The sequence below is a fragment of the Xyrauchen texanus genome, chromosome 30 (genome assembly GCF_025860055.1).
Source record: "Xyrauchen texanus isolate HMW12.3.18 chromosome 30, RBS_HiC_50CHRs, whole genome shotgun sequence".
In the NCBI taxonomy this organism is placed as follows: domain Eukaryota; kingdom Metazoa; phylum Chordata; class Actinopteri; order Cypriniformes; family Catostomidae; genus Xyrauchen; species Xyrauchen texanus.
This window is the reverse complement of record NC_068305.1, coordinates 31,683,528-31,702,605: the sequence shown is the minus strand read 5'-3', so window position 1 is coordinate 31,702,605 and position 19,078 is coordinate 31,683,528. Positions and strand designations below refer to the sequence as shown.

At 36.1% G+C, this 19,078-nt stretch overlaps 3 protein-coding genes across 3 annotated transcripts in view; 1 reads left to right on the top strand and 2 right to left on the bottom strand.

Annotated features, from left to right (window-relative positions):
- LOC127624158 (sodium-dependent multivitamin transporter-like) overlaps positions 1–8,403 on the top strand; it is a 38,781-nt gene extending 30,378 nt beyond the window's left edge. Inside the window, exons 12-16 of the mRNA XM_052098846.1 lie at positions 566–652; positions 774–946; positions 1,417–1,520; positions 1,878–1,999; positions 4,333–8,403. Of these exons, the coding sequence (XP_051954806.1) occupies positions 566–652; positions 774–946; positions 1,417–1,520; positions 1,878–1,999; positions 4,333–4,494 (648 nt within the window). The 3' untranslated portion in view covers positions 4,495–8,403. The remainder of the gene's footprint in view (positions 1–565; positions 653–773; positions 947–1,416; positions 1,521–1,877; positions 2,000–4,332) is intronic.
- A 1,655-nt stretch (positions 8,404–10,058) lies between these two features.
- On the bottom strand, positions 10,059–15,193 carry LOC127624159 (epoxide hydrolase 1-like). Its single transcript, XM_052098847.1, is given in 9 exon segments — positions 10,059–10,616; positions 11,509–11,631; positions 11,711–11,819; positions 12,018–12,232; positions 12,602–12,731; positions 12,900–13,118; positions 13,510–13,690; positions 14,170–14,279; positions 14,282–15,193. Coding segments are annotated over 9 exon segments (1,395 nt in total). The 5' UTR covers positions 14,379–15,193; the 3' UTR covers positions 10,059–10,405.
- Positions 15,194–17,497: 2,304 nt separating this feature from the next.
- On the bottom strand, positions 17,498–18,852 carry LOC127624365 (signal recognition particle 9 kDa protein-like). The gene is made up of 3 exons (XM_052099159.1): positions 18,675–18,852; positions 18,203–18,271; positions 17,498–18,123 (listed from the first exon to the last, which is right to left on the bottom strand). Exons 1-3 carry the CDS (start codon positions 18,744–18,746, stop codon positions 18,004–18,006), a joined length of 261 nt encoding a protein of 86 aa, XP_051955119.1. The 5' UTR covers positions 18,747–18,852; the 3' UTR covers positions 17,498–18,003.
- Positions 18,853–19,078: the final 226 nt, after the last annotated feature.

Here is a 19,078-nt window from a genome sequence, read left to right as displayed (position 1 = left end):
ATTATATATTGTAGCAGCAGACAAGTAAAGCATTTAGACAAAACAAAAAGTGATATAAGTGTCAAAATATAGTTTGTTTTTATTTACAAATAATTAAAAAACATTAATATTAGCCCAATTTCATCTGCTCTATATTTAATTGTTGGTCTTTGTACACATGCATCAAAGGGGCACATTTAGGGTCCCTTACTTTGGTTGTGTTACGTCTCACTAGTTTTCAGCATCTGTTGTCATAAACATTATATTTTGAAATTTTGAAAAATTGCATTTTTAAACAAGAGCCCTGTATGATCATACCTTGAAATAGGCTGATTGCCGAAACGTTGGTAAGAAACATATAAGAGCCTTTATTTTGAGTTCAGCTATACTTTCTTTTTTGAAAAGGAACATTCCTTATTACAGAATGTACGTATAAGTCGGGGGCATGATTAATTTATTTAATGTTTTTAAACACGTTTTTTATATATATATATAATTAATCACACTAAATTAACGCATTAAATTGACAGTCATAATAATAACACATGGACATGCGGTTAACAGACTCTTCCGTTTTCTCTTCTAGGCAGCACTCAGTATTTTTGGGATGGTGGGGGGCCCACTTCTTGGTCTTTTCTGTCTCGGGATGTTTTTCCCTTGGGCCAATTCCACTGTAAGTAAAACATAAAAGTGTTAAAATAAAGTGTTCATGTCAAGATTTTATAATATTATAAATTAGTAACATAATATGTGTAAAGCTGACATATGCTAGATGATTTCATGCTGTGTTTTAGGGGGCTCTGGTTGGGCTGGCAGCAGGGCTGGTCATGGCTTTCTGGATCGGCATTGGCAGCTTTGTTTCAAGAATGTCTGCATCTGTGCCTCTGGAAATAAATGCCACTGTCATGCCAGATGTAGGAAACATGACAACAGCTGTCATGAGAACACTTATCACAACTAAAACCAGGTGTGTTTGATCTGAGATACCTTGTATTGACCAGTTGTTATCGAGCACCTGAAATACTCATGATACTTCTACTTGTCAGAGAACAATGTGGGCTTGTGTTTTTTGTATAAGATTTCACAGACATTATAAAAGTTTGACAATTTATAAAATAATACAAGATTATAAGAAAGAATATATATATTAATATACTCTTCTGAGATCACTCTAGGTTCCAGAATTGTTACAGCTGTAAAAAGTATATTTATCTAACAAAAGTCTTAAAACTACAGACTAAACTGTCCAATGCTGGATCAATGAGTACCATGGTATTACTGTGTTTTTGTTTTGTTATGTTTTTTGGACATATATAATGGTATTCTTTGAAGTACCATGAAACTACTACTGTATTATCATCAGCACAATGGCTGTACCATGATGCTGCAACAGTACTATTTTTTTTTTTTGTAAACTGTCCTTCCTTTTCCTTATAGGCCATCTGGAGTTCAGGCTTTGTATTCATTATCATACATGTGGTACAGTGCTCACAACTCTGCTACTGTTGTGGTGGTGGGACTACTGGTCAGCTTCCTGACTGGTAAAGTGTGTTTTTGAAAACATCAAACATATTACTCATACAACCAACTTTGATACAATTGAAAGCTTCAGGTCATGACATGATGCCATTTAGTTTATTTCATAAAAAGCTTGAATATACACATTAAAACGTGGTAACCTGAAACCAGTTTTGCTAAATGTATTTGGCTCTGCCTATCACGTTGTGTAATCTGGGAACGGTTAAAAATAAAGTTTGAAGTTCAGAGTTTATCAGCCAAAGAAGAGTGTATCAGGAATTTGCTTGTAAAATCACATTATACAATTGCATTAGAATGCCTCTCATTGTTAGGGAGTATTAGGCTGTGACATTTGTTTTCTGTTCTTTGGGTTGATTCAGGGCCCTGGAAGGAGAAGGACTTGAACCCAGGCACAATTTACCCTTTACTTCGCAATCTGATGTTTTTTTTGCCCCAACGCTACAGAGAGAAACTCTGCTGTGTTACCCCACTGGAAGACAAGGTGACCATCAGTAATTATATAAATCATAACTCCTTCATTAACCAATATCCAGTTTCATTTGAAAAATTCCCACTTTCACATAGTAGATGATGGGGAAAGACACTCTATATGGGTAATTTATTCAGAAATTTCACCCACAAGTGAAACATAGTCATTTATGGTAATGCAAACGGCAACTCCAGTGGTGGCTGCTAGGCCAGCCAGGAATAAACAACTTTACATATGAAAGATTACCTCAAAGTGTAGGGAAAATGAATTTAATATTGAATTGCATTAAGATTTGCATTAAGTTCTGTGGATTTCCAGTTTGTTTTGATGCAGATAAATATCGAATCAGTTGTAGTTTGTGCTTGTGAGATGAGTAAAGAGTACATATTGTATACATTTATGCTATAAGTCATGCAAATTGCCAAACCCAATCTTTAGAGAGATTAGGTCTGTTCCAAAACTTAGTGAGCTGCCTCGCTAACTCCTGCCTGCAAAGGCAGCCGTATTCTATGGCAGCATCCTTGCTGAAATGATGCCTCATAAGCAGACGGGAAACTCAACTCACAACAAGACCAGTGACGCAAGGGTAATTATGGAATGCTCTAATGAGCATAAGTACACACTGCACACACACACATTTTGGGTAAAATAGTCCGTTTTGTATCATATTAAATAGTTATTTATCGATACTTTTCAGTATTGAATGGATTATAAGTATATTATTTATCTAAATTCCTCTCACTTTGTCCCCCATCTTTCCGCTTAGCTCATCACTGTGCATTCTGGGATCGCCTACCTGGGGAACGCTTTGTGTCTATTGAGCTTGGAGCAAATTTTGTTGTGACAACTGATCCAGAGTGTGTAGCTTTGCTCGAAGATCAAGGACATTTTGAATTTCATTTTTGCTTTGGGAAGGTCCTTCCTCCCACCCCTCCTGTATGACGTCAAGCAACCTGTGGGGCCGGCGTCGATACAGGAACTAGAAGGGGGAAAACCCTGTAGAGGCTTGTGGGATCTCCCTGACTGCAGTGCAAATAATAGGGGTTCCAGACATTTGTCCCAATATCTAGCATCTTTATGCACGAATTTGCGAATCCTGTTTTTCAGGCTTCGATTAAATCATTCCACCAGCCCATCAGTTTGCTGGTGATAAACGCTGGTGCCAATCAATCCGCAGCCATTCATAAAGTTAGCATAGTGTACGTGACATAAACATTGTGCCTTGGTCGGTGAGGATTCCTTGCGGAATCTCCACCCGCGAGATCATTTATATAATAATTGAAAAATACGGATATGTGAGGGCGACGTTAGGCTGGAGCTGTTGGCCATCAATTACAATCACTTGGTCAAAGGCTTGTGGTGGTGTAGTGGGCTAAAGCACTGAGCTTGTAATCAGAAGGTCGCTGATTCGCTCCCCACAGTCACCACCATTGAGCAAGGCACTTAACTCAAGGTTGATCCAGGGGGATTGTCCCTGTATTAGGTTCACTGTAAGTCGCTTTGGATAAAAGCGTCTGCTAAATGCATAAATGTAAATAAAAAGAGCATTATAACAAGACAGGGGTATACAGTATGTTACACACAAAAAAGTATATTCCAAGTAAAAATGATACAGCGTATTTGCGATGTTAATGATCACATCGCTTTCATTTACTTATTATAATCTCCCTGTATGACATAAGATCCATTAAAACATTTTCAAATAAAGAAACATTTCCATCTCAGAGTCCGATTACCGAAAATAACTGGTTTAATCGTTGTAAATGTGGAGTTATATCCTTGTGGTTTGTTGTTGAGTACGGAAGCGTTCACTCTTAAGTCGCGATTGAATGCAATGTAAATAAAACATAGAGATGAAACTGTCCCAGTGTCTACAACTGTATTATTTTTACAAACTGTATTATTTTTACAAAAGAGATGAGCATGTTGCAATAGTGAAAACAATGTGACATTAAAACACTTTAACACTGTCTCTTCAGACTTGAGTTAAGCAATTTCATCCTCTGGGCAAAAAAAAAAAGTTGGCAAAATGTATTTAGAAGAACTGCGATTATCCAAAGACAGATCGATGGGCGGATGTTTGGTTATTCTACTATTTGGAGCCGGATATGATGACATGCAGACTGTGATAAAGGCCACCTAGCTTTGGAACAACCTTTGCGTCAGGAGTGCACCTATGATGACTTAAAATGCTGCCTCCAGAGTACACTCACTAGGTTTTGGAACAGACCCATTGTTACATTTTCTTTCCTTAAAAAATAACAAAATTCATGTTAACTATGAAAAGGAGATTAATCTCAATTAAATATTTTAATCAACTGACAGCCCTAATATCTATGCTTTAGTCCAAAGGCCTGGATCAACAGCCTTACCAGATGGCTCAGAAAGAGAGCAATGGTGTTGCCTGCTCAAAAGAGGAAGACAAGCTCAGGGCAGAGGAGGGAGAACAGATAACCACCCAGCCTACTTGTAACCTGGCCAATATTGTGCAGGAAACAGCCTTGTGAAAGCTCTCACACCTCGTCACAGAGCAGTCTTAAAGGGTCACTGTCTCCCAAAGGCCCTAGGAACCAATAGGAGGAAAACATCAGTTATTATGCCAAAGTGGCATGTAAATATTCAACCTCATTGTTCCATCCTGTTGAGTTGGGTTTGATGGATGTAGAACCCTAAGTCCATAAGCTGTGGTGTGTATTGTGATGACGTAAAAGGGCCCTCTGCGGTATTTATACACTGTGCCCCAAACAGCCAATAATGGAGGTAATAGGATGTTTTGTTTAAATGTGGTACTTTATGATGTCACGGATGATGTCTTGAAAATTTCATAATGTGTTGAAACTAGTTTACATGGCCTAAATATTTTCTCAAGAGCAATGAGTACTCAGTATTACAACCCCAATTCCAAAAAAGTTGTGACAGTATGAAAAATGCTAATAAAAACAAAAAGTGATTTGTAAATTATATTCACCCATTGCTAAATTGAAAACACTACAACTACACATAATATGATGTTTTACCATGTGAATTTCATTGTTGTTGTTTTTTATGTACAGTAATTTCAAATCAAATGATTGCAACCTTGCTCTTGAAGGACTAGGCTGTTTTTGGAGGCTCCTTATATAGTGTGACACGATTGCCTCACCTGTCTAACATCACCTGTTTCACATTGCCTTGTTATTTTAACTAGTTCAATTGTTAATAGTCTTAAATTGCCAGAGGATCATTCCAGAGTTGTCAATTTGCCAACAGATGCTTCAGCAAATAATCCAGCATTTTGAGATCAATGTTCCCCAAAGACAAAGTGGAAGGATTTTGGGCATTTCACCCTCTACAGTGCACAATATACTTAAAAGATTTAAGGAATAAGGTCAATTCTCGATGCGTAAAGGGCGAGACGAAAACCACTTCTGAATGCGCATGATCTCTGATCCCTCAGACATCACTGTCTTAAAAAACATAATTCATCTGTAATGAATATCATGAACATCGGCATGGAATTACTTTTGTAAACTTTTGTTAGTCAACACCACTTGTCACTGCATCCACAGATGCAAGTTAAGACCACTATGCAAAGCAGAAGCCCTCATCAACACGGTCCAGAAGCGCTGCCGACTTCTCTGGGCTCAGTCATCTTAGAATGCAGAAAAGTTGAACTGTGTTTTTTGGTCCGATGAGTCCAAATTTCAAATAATTTTTGAAAAACACAGCCATCGTGTTTTCCGGACCAAAGAGGAAAAGGACCATCCAGGTCCAAAAGCCGTATGGGCAAGGGGTGTGTCAGTGCCCATGGCATGAGTAACTCGCACATCTGTGAGGGCACCATTAATGTAGACAGATATGTATAAGTTTTGGAGCAGCATATACTGCCATCCAACACCATCTTTTCCAGGGACGCCCATGAATTTTCAGCAGGACAACTTCAAACCAGATACTCGCCGAATAAGCAGAGAGTGTGGGTGCTAGATTGGCCTGCCTGCAGTCCTGACCATCTCCAATTGAGAATGCGTGGTGCATTATTAAGAGCACAATGAAGCAGCAAAGACCCCGTACAATTGTGCAGCTGAAGACCTGCATAATGGATGAATGGGGGAAAATTCCACTTTTTAAACTTAACAAACTTGTGTCTTCAGTGCCTATATATTTAATAAGTGTTATTAGAATAAATGGTGATATTTCACAGTGGTAAATACTCAACTGTCCAAACTTTTTTGGAGTGTATTGCAGTCATCTGATTTGTAATTACTGTATATATATAAAAAAAAAAAAATTAAATTCACAAGGTGAAACATCATATAATGTTTAGTTGTAGTGCTTTCGATTTTGCAAAGGGTAAATATAATTTGCAAATCGCTCCTTTTTGTTTTTATTAGCATTTTTCATACTGTCCCAACTTTTTCTGAATTGGGGTTGTAGATTATTGCTGGGTCATTATTAGTGGTCGACTGATATGTTTTATTTAAATGCGATATTTAGACAGCAGAGTGAACGATGTCTGATATAGGGCCAGTATATATAATTTACTGATGGCAAATAAGATGTACATAAAACTGGTGAATTTAACACTTAATTTTGTTTTCTCAAAATTCACGAAAAAAGTATTTGGACAAGAAAATGTGCTTTATCCATTGAAAAGTCTGTCCAGGCGGAATGACCACTTCTGTTAATTGACCAGTCAGGCATAGTTATTGGGCGATAATCTCAAAATGGCCCAATATTGTCCAATAAACCAGCCTGGCGGCCATATCGGTCTGCCACCATTCATGATTTAAGTGTACGCACAACTTGAAGAAAGAACTATGAAAGTCAGGTTTGGGATGGGTGGTTTACATCAAGATAGACCACAGTTTGCACAATTCCTCAAACTTTGACAGAGTAGTCATTTAATGTCAGTGCCAATCGGGATATGTTTGGAGTTTTCCCTCCCAAAGATTTTATTTCATCCAAAGTTCATTACCATTAGCCTTTCATTTTATTTGCCTTTAAAAGTGCAACAGTTAATGTACTTGTCCACTAAACCTAAGATAAAAGTTTACAGCACGTGAAGAATTGCCAGTATTTAAAATGTGGAAGTAAACTTTCAGCTTGGCATTCATGAAGAAACCATCTGCATTGTGATACATGTGAGATATTGTGATGAATCTAATGCATGTTGAATTTATAGTTTGCTCTCTTAAATTGAACTCAATGAACATTGAACTCATTGTAGGCCATTGTTCATAGTAAGTGCCTCCTCAAATGAACGGATGATGTTTTGTAGTTTTGTGACCAGAGTATTGCTATAGTTTGGCATTTCATAGCTTTACCAAAATGGAACGTGGCCCCACAGTTTTTACGCATATGAAAGTCACTCTACTGAATCAGTCCTTGCTTTGCATTTTAGAGCTCACGTATGTAACTTTTCCTGTTTTAAAATACTTTCTCCTATCCAAGCTTAATACGCAGAGACAACTATTAGTAAACTATCTATAGGTTAATTTTCTCGAAAACTGTAAGCAATGTCTTTCTGTGGTTACTCAACCAATGGTGAGAGTTGGGAGCGGGACTATCCCTTTGTATGACCAACGGCAGATGGAGGCGTATTCAGAAAGCTGTTTTGAAAACAAAGTTTATATTTACAATTCCTTATGGTGGTGTAACGGCAAAGAAATTACATACTTCAGCTTTAAAAGCCTGAATACCTATCCAGCATCTCAAATAATCTCGAATATGGTATGGATGATTGTTAAGCAAACGGTCAATTTTTTTTATAAAGTACAAATTTTAGAATTGTTCTTCATAATTTAATCATGTCAATTAATTGCTATAATGCCATTGTTGTATTTGATCTTAGATATAGAAGTGAAGATGCTTGTTATTATAGGATCAATAGAACTATGGAAACTAAATGCATAGATCTGAAACCTCTTGGTAAGTTACTGACCATAATTCTTAAGTATTAAACACTTCATTAGCCTTAAATGCACATGGATTGATATGGTTGTGCATGTTTCTTGTAATTTGATTGTTTCTTGTGGTTATAAATTGTATTTTCCATGCCTTTATAACATGCTTTGCTGTCTAGTCCAAATTCAGACCTCAGTAAACCATACCATTTGTAGTTGGTATAGATATTAGTGGAATTCCTACGTCTTGTATTGTGCCTGTGAATGAAATGAAAGCTTTCTCTTAATCATCTCTTTCTCAAAAGCACAGACATTTTGTAAAATTTTCCATTAATGTGGTGTGGTTTGACTGTATGTCGTGCTTGTAAAAGTCATTCATTTGTTTGAGTTTCTTTTTGACTTTATTGTGAGCATTTGTCTACAAAGTATCATCTTATGTGGAATCACGTTCATTATGTGGAATCATGTTCATTATGTGGAATCATGTTCATTATGTGGAATCATGTTCATTTCAAGGGTTTTACCTCCTGTCGCTTGACTGAAGACCACACTGCATTTCATATGTGTTTAATGCCTTTAGAAATATTGACAGCTATTTTGACACCAACAGTAGAGGCAAAACTGGAATTTCTGGTATGAAGAAAATAATAATAATAATAATAATAAAACTGGATAAAAATAAAAAAATGGATTTTGCTAACTTTTGGGAGCATATCGATCAAAAAGAGTCCAGTACAAAATAATTGTACAGATCCATTTAATCCAAAGCAAATGTCTCTGTTAAATTTATTCAGACATGTTTTTACCATTATTAGTGTCATACATATTTGTAGATGGGATCAATTGTATGCAGAGCTGCCATTTGTCACAGCTGAAATTACTTGAATTATTTGTGTTAAAATTCTTTCTTAAAACACCTGAATCTATAATTATTTGGAGCAGTTGCTTTTTAATATTTTATCTAGATTGTTCCATTGAACATTAACCTCTCTCCTAAGAGCATAATTTCCTTTGAGTGATGAAAGAAGAAAATCTATTGCCAACAGGCAAATATGCTGTCCTACGATCTTAAACTGTGTAACTCTGAGAGAATCAACTTTTGGAGACCTCTATCAGAGGGGAAAACACTGATCTGTACTGTGAGAATTGTTTTCTATGACATTTTTAAATACTCATTTTATATGGCGAAAAAGCTAAATACATGTTATTACATCCCAAATAAATATTTCTATAACATAATATTTGTTTACATAAATATTATGAGAATATTTATTTTTATAGAAATTTTCCTTGCTATTTTATCTTCCCAAATATGCATTCCAGAAAGCCATAAGCAATGGAGTCTGACCAGCTTCATTGCTTTGGTTGTGCCTACACTCAGTGTCTCTTTATTTGATTGGTCATGAAAGTTCTCTCAAAGAACTTTCCATTACCTGAAAAAGAGGCAGTCATATGGCCTGCAAGGTGTCTATAGTGATGATACTTTTATTAATATAGATGAATGCAGAATAGAGGAACATGGGTACTTAGCCACTTTAGTGGGCATTATTTTGAATCATGAACAAAATGTTTTCCTCTCGATAAATTGTTTGTAATAAGAAATCAAATAAAGTATTTGTCTTCACAAAAATAAAAATGTGTTCCTGACTACTCTGTTATTACCTTAAATCTGAGGATTTACTAAATAAATGATTAGATAGTTAAGTTTCCAAAGTTTCAACACTGACTGATTTATCATGTTGTTCAGTTAGATGTTACTCAAACTAAAAGTCTAGAAGAGTCCACATTGAAAACCTTGAAAATCTAATTTAAACCTGAAAATTTGATGTACAATCAAGAAGAAATATAAATCCAGCAATATTTCTTGGTCACTAATCAAATGTTTGCACATTTGTGACATTAACAATGCTATCTTTGTACAAAAGGGTCAGATTTCTTTTTGGAACATTTTCGGATCATTGGATAATAAGAATCGTCAGATTTAGCACAAATGTCACAAGTTGACTTTTGAACCTCACAGATAGGTCTGTAGTGAAGTGCATTATTTTAGATTTCAAAAATGAATGATTTTAAAAGATCAAATAGTACATGCATTTTCAAATATTGTTTCTTAAACATTAATTGTAATAAAAACAATTTATGCATTGTTTATGCATTTTGTTTCATATCCAAACTGTTTAATTATAGAATTACTATATTTTCACTACTGTGATCCCATACAAACAATCTCAGAACACTACAAATAACACTTCAAGGTACCCACAAACTATCACACTAAAATGTCTATATCAAAAGCGGCTGTGTATACAGTATAATCATTTCAATTCCTGTAAAACTAAGGCACATGGCACATACAATTGTGATAGTATTTCTTATTTTCCTAGCATCATATTTTGCAATTACTTTAAAATGAGTGTAATAACTGATTCAATTGTAATAATAAAATGTTTCTTTTTACTTCATGGTCATCACTGTTATATGCATTTATGAGAGTCCCATTAATATGAGCAAAAGGACATATAAAAGCTATTCATAATCATTTATTCTTTATTTTCTCCACAATCTTGACAAAGTTCTGAATATCTTCTGCCAGTAACTGTGGCTCCTCCATTGCAGCAAAATGACCCCCGTGAGCCATAGGAGTGTAAGTCTTGAGCTGATGGCATTTCTGTTTAACCCACAGTTTAGGGGTGTGCAACACTTCATTGGGGAAAGAGGCAACACCCGATGGAATGTAAACTGGGAGCCTATTGGGCAGAGAAGTCAAGGCACATTATTGCAGTAATTCTAAAAATGTTTACATTCAACATTTAAAATGAATGTAATTTCTTCTTAAAATGCTTGAAATTAGTTTGCAGACAAATGTAATTGTTTTTATGTAAAAAATATAAAAACGAATTTTATATATCAGTTAGTTCCGGTCCTCGAATCTGATTGGACGAGAGACATTCCATGCGCACTGATGGCCTGACACCATCAGCACTCTGATGCTTCACTGTGTGTATCATTCCGCTTGTGTTCGTGCCATTCTAAACTAAAGTTTAAGAACAGTACAGATATGTTAGCCAGCAGGTGGTGGTAAAAGTACATTTTTATGTGCAATATGAGACAGGTGACGTGAAGTGAGTCCGCATCAGCTAGTGTTTACATACAGCACTCCATGATCCCTTGTATTACTACTACACTACTAAAGCTAGGAAATGGCTTTAAACAAACAACTTCAGCATTACGGCTCATCACAGCTGAGAGACACAACAGGCTGATTAATTACACGAACTGAAGGCGCTTACATCTTATCAGACTTTCGACATTGGAGTAGGCACTGTTTAAAATGGCGGATGACATTGAGGTTTCTATAGTGGTCGAATCTATATGGCCCTAAATCAGCACTCTGATGGTGTAAGGCCATATCGCACTCTTGCTCGTGTGAAATTGCTTAAATATATATATACATATACATACACACACACACACACACATGCACTTTATATACTGTATATATTTTTTATAAAGAAAAAGCGGTTGTCTAAACTATTGATGAGTAGTATAATGTATTAGGCATTTAATGACATAATAACTAGCATTGAATAACTGATAACAGTTTCACATCACATTAATCTGAGTCTGTTTTTCTCCTACTTTGCATGGGGCTGGTTGAGGCCTTTGCCAAAGTTCTCTTTGTAGAAGCGCATGGAGGATATAATGGACCTAGAGGTCCAGTAGATCATCACATTTGTCAGAAGATCGTCAAGTGAAAACTTCCTGTTGGGCAATGGACAGAAACTAGTTAACCAAACAGTTAAAAAAAAAGACTTAAAAAGTTGTACTTAAATATGACTACCTCTCCAGTCCACCATCCTCCAGGTTCTTAAATTCAGGATCAGTCCACGTTGAAAACTTCTCCAAAATGTAAGCAGCCAAACCAACAGGAGAATCATTCAATCCACGACCTGAGCAACATAATAAGGCTTCTAATTCTATTTGGTCATTTGAGAAAATAAAATACATAATTTCACATAATTTTCATAGGCCAATGCATTCACAGCTCCATATGTGTAGATCATATTTTTGAAAATACAGTAAGTGTCTATTCAAAGGTGCACAATCCATCCAGCTATTAATGAATGCTAGAATATGTTGTCTCTCACCCACGGTGTCTGGTTTAGTGGATTGTATGTGCATGTATCCTGACTCCTTTACTGCATCCAACACAACTTTCTCCATACAGGGGAAAAGGCGTTTCACATCATGATCAGTAAAACCGAAGAGTTTGGGGAACCATCGACCCAGAAGAATAGACGACACCATGAGAAGGCTTGGTTTCGCGGGGGGTGCAAAATTAACATGGAGGCCTTTCACTATGCTGGGGAGAGAAAATAAAGAGAAAAACTAAAGTTATTTAACTGACGTTGTATTTCAGTGTTCCCATATTTGTATTACAATATTTCATCCTAATTTGGATATTCCAGAACAGAAATTAAGCTCAGTCGACAACATTGATTTTATCACACTGAAATATTTTAACATGCATATCGTTTATGTCTTGTGGCTATACATTTGAAACAGTATTTTATTGTTAACAGATTGACCCCTTTCACTTCCATTGCAAGTGTCTCACTGTAACCTCGATTTTTTTTTATTTATTAATTTTTGTGGTAATCAACATTATGCCACAAATGCTGTTGATTGAGTTTAACTTGTATTGAACCTGGAATATACCTTTAATACATACTTGGGCTCCAGTTGGGCCATATTAGTGGTAATAAGCGACCCCCAGTCTCCTCCCTGAACATAGTACTGGCTGAAACCAAGTCGCTTCATCAGTTTATTGAAAATGTGTGCAGCACATACGGAGTCAAAACCTGTCCAAAACACATTATGACCTTCAAAAACTGGAAACATTGTAATAAATACTTTATAAATTCAAAATAATACCACATCCTTAAAGACCTAAAAGAGTATTCATGTACAAAATATGTACATTTAAAAAATGTCAAAGTAAAGTGCAAGTGTTGTGTTTACTACTTAACCTTTCTTATGTGGGGCCTCTGAGAAGCCATAGCCAGGAATGGAGGGACAAATGACTTCGAACGTTACATCATCAGGGCTGGCTGGTTCCGTAAGCATGGGAACAATCCCATAAAACTCGTAGAAAGAACCTGGCCATCCATGTACCATCATCAGAGGCACAACACGGGTTCCCTCAGACAGGTTCTTGGGTTTCACGTGGAAATAGTGGATATCAATACCTTTGTAATAAAGATGACCAAACAAAATGTTTTACTTAAATTAGTATAAAAGAGCAAAAATGTAATTAGTCATTGCGTGCATGCACCAACCATCTGTGTATGCGCCCACAGTTATATGTAGAATATTTTGAAAGGCTAGCTTGATTGTATGCAGACGCGAAGGGTTTGCGTCAAAACCAAAGTATACTTTAGGCTTAACTGTAGAATTCTCTAGCACCTGACACAGAGGAATGATAATATATATTTGGTAAAACCGATAAATGGGTCAACTTCTAATAAAGATTATTATTCTTATTTTATTCTTGGTGGCTGTGGTGTAAACATTTTGTAATATGTACAAAACAGAAAAAGTCTAATAATTAAAAAAAATTTATTGTGTACAGAAGGTTACCTTCAATTTTGGTTTTGAAATGAGGATATCTGTTCAGTTTGTCCACTTGTTTTTGCCAATTAAAATCATTCCTCCAGTAAGCCACAACCTTCTCTAGGTATTTGGAGTTGAAGCCATAGTGAAACTGACTGTCTTCAAGAGAAGGAAAGGAGCGCGTCTGATCTAGCCTTCGATGAAGATCCTAAATAATACAAAAACATCTGTGCTCATTATGTACTTGGCCCACCCAAATTAGACCCAGGTCCACCCAGAATATAAGAGATAATTATTTGATTTCAAATATAATATAGTTTTTAAAAACTCCATAAATTCTGATTTCTGAAAGTGTGAAAGAATTGTTTGAATATGGCGCTTCTCTGTTGTTAACGAAAATTTTGTAATAGAAAATTGGGCAAAAACTTGGCCCATCCATTTTTTATTGAGGCCCATCCAAAATAATTTCCTGGCAATGCCCTTGTCCATGGAAGAAAGAAAGTCATAAATGTAGGTTTGAAGGTGAGTAAATTATGACAGAATTTTAATTTTAGGATGAACTATCCATTTACATTAATCTACACACATGGTCAGGGTGACAGTGAGAGTTCAATCACTCCGTCTCAATTATAATTCTTTAGCTGTTAATTAGCTCCACATACAAGGCCATTGTAACTTCTTTTCTACCTCAATCTCCTCTGGAGTTGCCTCAATTTTAAAAGGGCGAATGCTGTCATCCTCTGGTCCTTGGGGATGAGCCCCCACACCCCACCACCCATCCTGTGCTTTCAGGATACCTTTTTCTTCTTCAGGATCACTAGAGCAACCAATGCCCCGAGCCCCAACGCCACTGCCAGCTCTGTGTACATGGTGCAGAGCCCTGGAATAAAGCACATAACCTTTTTTCATCCAAAATAGGACAATCTCACTGGAGCACCATGAAGTTATGTGTCTTCCACAAGTGCACAATGGTAGTGGATCATGGCTCATCCCTTTGAGGATTTGAACACATAACCCTTTAGTCAGCAGCCCTCATCTTTAACCACCAAACTACAGGATTTTATTGCACATAGGAAAATGGAGCAAAGTTCTATTGTTGCACAACATTACCAGCAATGGGATTTGTGTAGATAAAGCTCTGTGGTTCCATGTGGGTCAAAAGGCATGACAGTACTTTTCTCTGTCTAACCCCTACACACTAAAAAACCCCGTAAACAGATTGTGTGTCATTATATAAAGGAATTAATCTGTGCAAATAATGCTTAACACAGAAATACCTCATCAGACATGAGTTTATTTGACAGACATGATTTAGCTTTTTGCAGAGTCAGATGGCATCCAGAAGACTTTCTTGGCATCTGAATAATTAACATCTTCAGAATTCTTGCAGAAATATAAACTGAATTATTGTTTTCAGTCCTTTGAAAGAAAATAAACTATAAGCAAATACAACATGCACAGAAGTATTTTTGCAACCAGTATTATGTCACATAAGTTAGAATTTACTCAAATTCTCATAGTGAAAGTGCTGTATGTCCAGAGTTTTTGCATAATCAATGTGAATGAGAGTAATAAAAGATCCAAATAGCGAGCTGAGCTAAAGCAGTTTACATCGGGAAATAACTACGTACTAAACGATTGTTATGCTGTTGTTGTAGATTAACATTAAATAACACACACACTTCTTCTATTAAACATGCAAAAACACGAGAACAGACACACTTACCTCAATAACTAGCAAAGGAATAATGTGTTAGTCCTTGATACGCAGAAATTCCAGTGCAACATGGGAAATGTAGTCAAATATTAACTACGCGCACTCGCTTACAAAACATCATTATGGAGGATTTTTTTTTATTTGGCTATTTTTTAGTTAATATAATTTTAGCTACTTTTGGAAAATCACAATTCATTTCTATGGGGTATTTTTCAAACAGTGTAAAATGTAAAGAATATATTTACTTTCTTCTATCAGAACAGCAGTAGTAGCTAATACAAAGTTACTGTGGACAAAATAGATTAGATTTTAAAATACACACACACACACACACACATATATATATATATATATATAGAGAGATATATATATATATATAGAGATATATATAGATAGAGAGAGTAACAAATTAGCAACTTAGTATGATCACTCAAGGATAAAGTGTTGCAGTGATTGCAGCTGGATATGGGGCCTGTCTAGATTTGATCAAAAATGACTTTTTTCAAATAGTGATGTTGCTGTATTTTTCATCAGTGATGTCCTGATATAGGTTGTGATCAGTTGAATGTCACTTTGGTGAATTAAAGTACCAATTTCCTTCCGAAACAGCAAAATCTATACATAATTCCAAACTTTTGGCCACCAGTATTTATACATATATGCATAAAACATTTCTTATTTGTAAGAAATTGGGATAAAAGATTGTGGAGTTGGAAGCAGATCGAGACATTAAACTCTACAGAATTAAGTTGCGAGCTGAGGAGATGAGCAGGAAACCTGTTCCCGCTCCGCGCTCTAGGCCCTCCACACCTAGTCCTGTTACTTCGAATGTAGAGCAAGAAAATCCTGAATTCTATGTTAGTAAGTATATCAAGCTTGTGCCTACCTTTCAAGAGTCAGAGGTTGATGCTTAATTTGTTGCTTTTAATCACGTGGAGGGTAAGCTTGGATGGCCGTGGGATATGTGGGCATTGCTGCTGCAATTCAGTTTCACAGGTAAGGCTCAAGAGATTTGCACGTCATTACCAACTGAGCATTATTATATATTATATATGATTATGATGCAGTCAACCCCGCTGTTCTCAGAGCATATGAACTGGATCCCGGACGAGCCCCCAACACACCTTCCTTGGTCTAGAGGTATGGGAATGTGGGTAACAACTGTTTTGGAGAGAGTGCAAGAGTGATCCTGTCTCCAGGTCAACCATAAATTACAACACGTGATTTAACAAAAATATAACAAAAGTTATAAAGAATATAATTTCCATATAAAATTTGATTCATTTTGCTTTAGTACAATGGCACTATAAAAGTCTTTTTTTTTTTTTTTTTAAACAACATGACTTTATAATATAATTCCAACTTTTCTCATAGAAGGGGTCCTTCACAAGGGAATAATCATAGTTTAGGGGTTCTTAAGCTTGAAAACCCATGCTGTAAGGTACATTTTTGTGAGTTGAGCAGAAAAATGTGGACACAGTGATGTCCAAATAAAGTTTTCTGCAATTTTCATTATATAAACTACATCAAAGTACTAAGTCGACACCATTTCACATGTGGTTTACATTTTACTCTCTCTCTCATGAGCCCAGTTAGATTACGAGTCGACATACTGTTGTTATAAATTTATACTCACAAGAACTTTATTAAGAACACAATGGTCCTAATAATGTGCCTGACATGGTCTTCTGCTGTTGTAGCTCATCTGCCTCAAGGTTCAGCGTGTTGTGCATTCTTAGATACTACTCTGCTCACTACAGTTGTACAGGGCTGGGTTTCACAAAATCATTACAAGCTTAATTTGATCGTAAAGACCATTGGTACCAATTGTTTCTACAATCTACTTAGCTTACAATGCTTTTGGGAAATGCAGCCCAGAGCAGTTATCGGAGTTAATGTAGCCTTTGTGTCAACCAGTCTTGCAATTATCCATTGCCCTCTCTCATCAACAAGGCATTTCCGTCTGCAGAACTGAGATTGTTGTGGGCGAAAAACCTAGGAGAACAGCATTTCCACAAACACTCAAACCAGCCAGTCTGGCAGCAAAAATCATACCACTGTCAAAATAACAGAGATCATATTTTTTCCCCCATATGCATTGGACTGCAGCCACTCAACTGACTTTTGATAATCACATGAATTTGTAGGTGTACATGTGTACTAATACTCTTATATTAGTTGCATGCGTTTCACACTGTGAAAACAACAGCTGTTGAAATAAGCTTTAAATCGATTTAAGTGTTTTTATAATTGCAAAAAAAAAAAAAAAAGCACCCGTTTACAATCATAAATTATGCCTAATCTCTTGGTAACTGTTTTAATAATAAAAGCTCATTTAGTGGAAAGATGCATATTATCAGACATTGAAACAGATAAATAATTCACAAGCATTTACCAAATGTTCATAGAAAGTAAAATAGGGAAACAACAAAACATTTAAGTATATTGTACATCATGGATAGATACAAACTTCAGGACTGGGACTTAAATTTCCATTCACTTTATAAGAAATAAAGAAGGTCCTGGATTAAAATGTATTCCCTTGATATTGACGCAGTTAAAACCCACTTTTAGACCAAATTAATGAAAACTAAATCAACAGTCGACTGAAGCAATAACACAAATATATGCCTCGTGGGATGTTCCTGCTGCTTGCTCCATCCAAGATAGCATGATCTTGTATATTCTCAATATAGTCAATAAACATCAACCAAAATTCTCCATTCTCCTGTAGTTCTGGGTCACGTAAAATTTGTCAGACTATCACCAATAACGATCCAACACCGAAAAGTCCTTTGATTCATTCAGTCTGTTTCCATGGCTCCACTGTGTGACTCTTTGGAGACCATTAATCTCATCAATTTGCCGTGCAGTTTCTCAATCTTCTTTACATCCTGGGCCTGATCAGTCTTGTACTGTAAACACTAAGATACACTTAAATTAATATAAGGTGATCTACAAAAGGCACTTTTGTGCAAACAATTTCAACGGCTCAAAACTTACCACAGCATCATCTGTGACTTTCATACAGAGGTTTCCATCGCAGTGTCGATATTTCAGAACTACTCTCACCTGAAACAACAACACAAACATAAACATCGAGACACAATTCACAAACGCAGTTTTAGAAGATACATATGAAGATACCTCTGCAGCAGCATTATTGAACAAAAGTTGTAATTAACGCATTCTTGTTTAAAAATGCAAAATAATTGATCTAGTGCAACAGTACATATCTGGTTTGAATGCTGCTGTCCTTCTCTGCCTCAGTTACAGAAATATATTAAACACCTAGAGATAAAAACGCATGTGCATACATATATACGGCACAAATTTTTAAAAACAAATACTGCTCTAAAATACTCTTTCTACACGGCTCTAAAATACTCTTTCTACACGGCTGAAATAACAGAAAGCTGCATTTTCACTGTAAAAACAAAAATATGTGATCATGTGTGCTTGTAGCCTGAATTACCTTCATCGGGTCCGTAAAATAGAGTTTTTCGATCGCTCGTGCGAACTCTTCCCATGTCTGATAATAAGGCATAATTTAAATAATAAACAAAAATAAGATATTTTATTAAATTCAAGTAAGTTTAGAGGCGTTTTAAGTTTCAGCTGTTTGAAGCACTTATCAGGTGGCCTAAAATATGGTCACCGGTAATAGGAGAAAAACACACTCTGATTGGTCAGCAGCTGAGCGGACCAATACAAAACGTTTATACTGTTATGTGGCCACTACGTTGATACGTATCTCTGCAAAACTCCCAATCAGTAAGCGTTTTCAAGCATTGAGATTCCCTACTTTCATTGGTTTATTTAGAAAACAATCATCCTGGTTCGAAAACGCCCATTACTGTTCTGCAGAGACGTTGCACA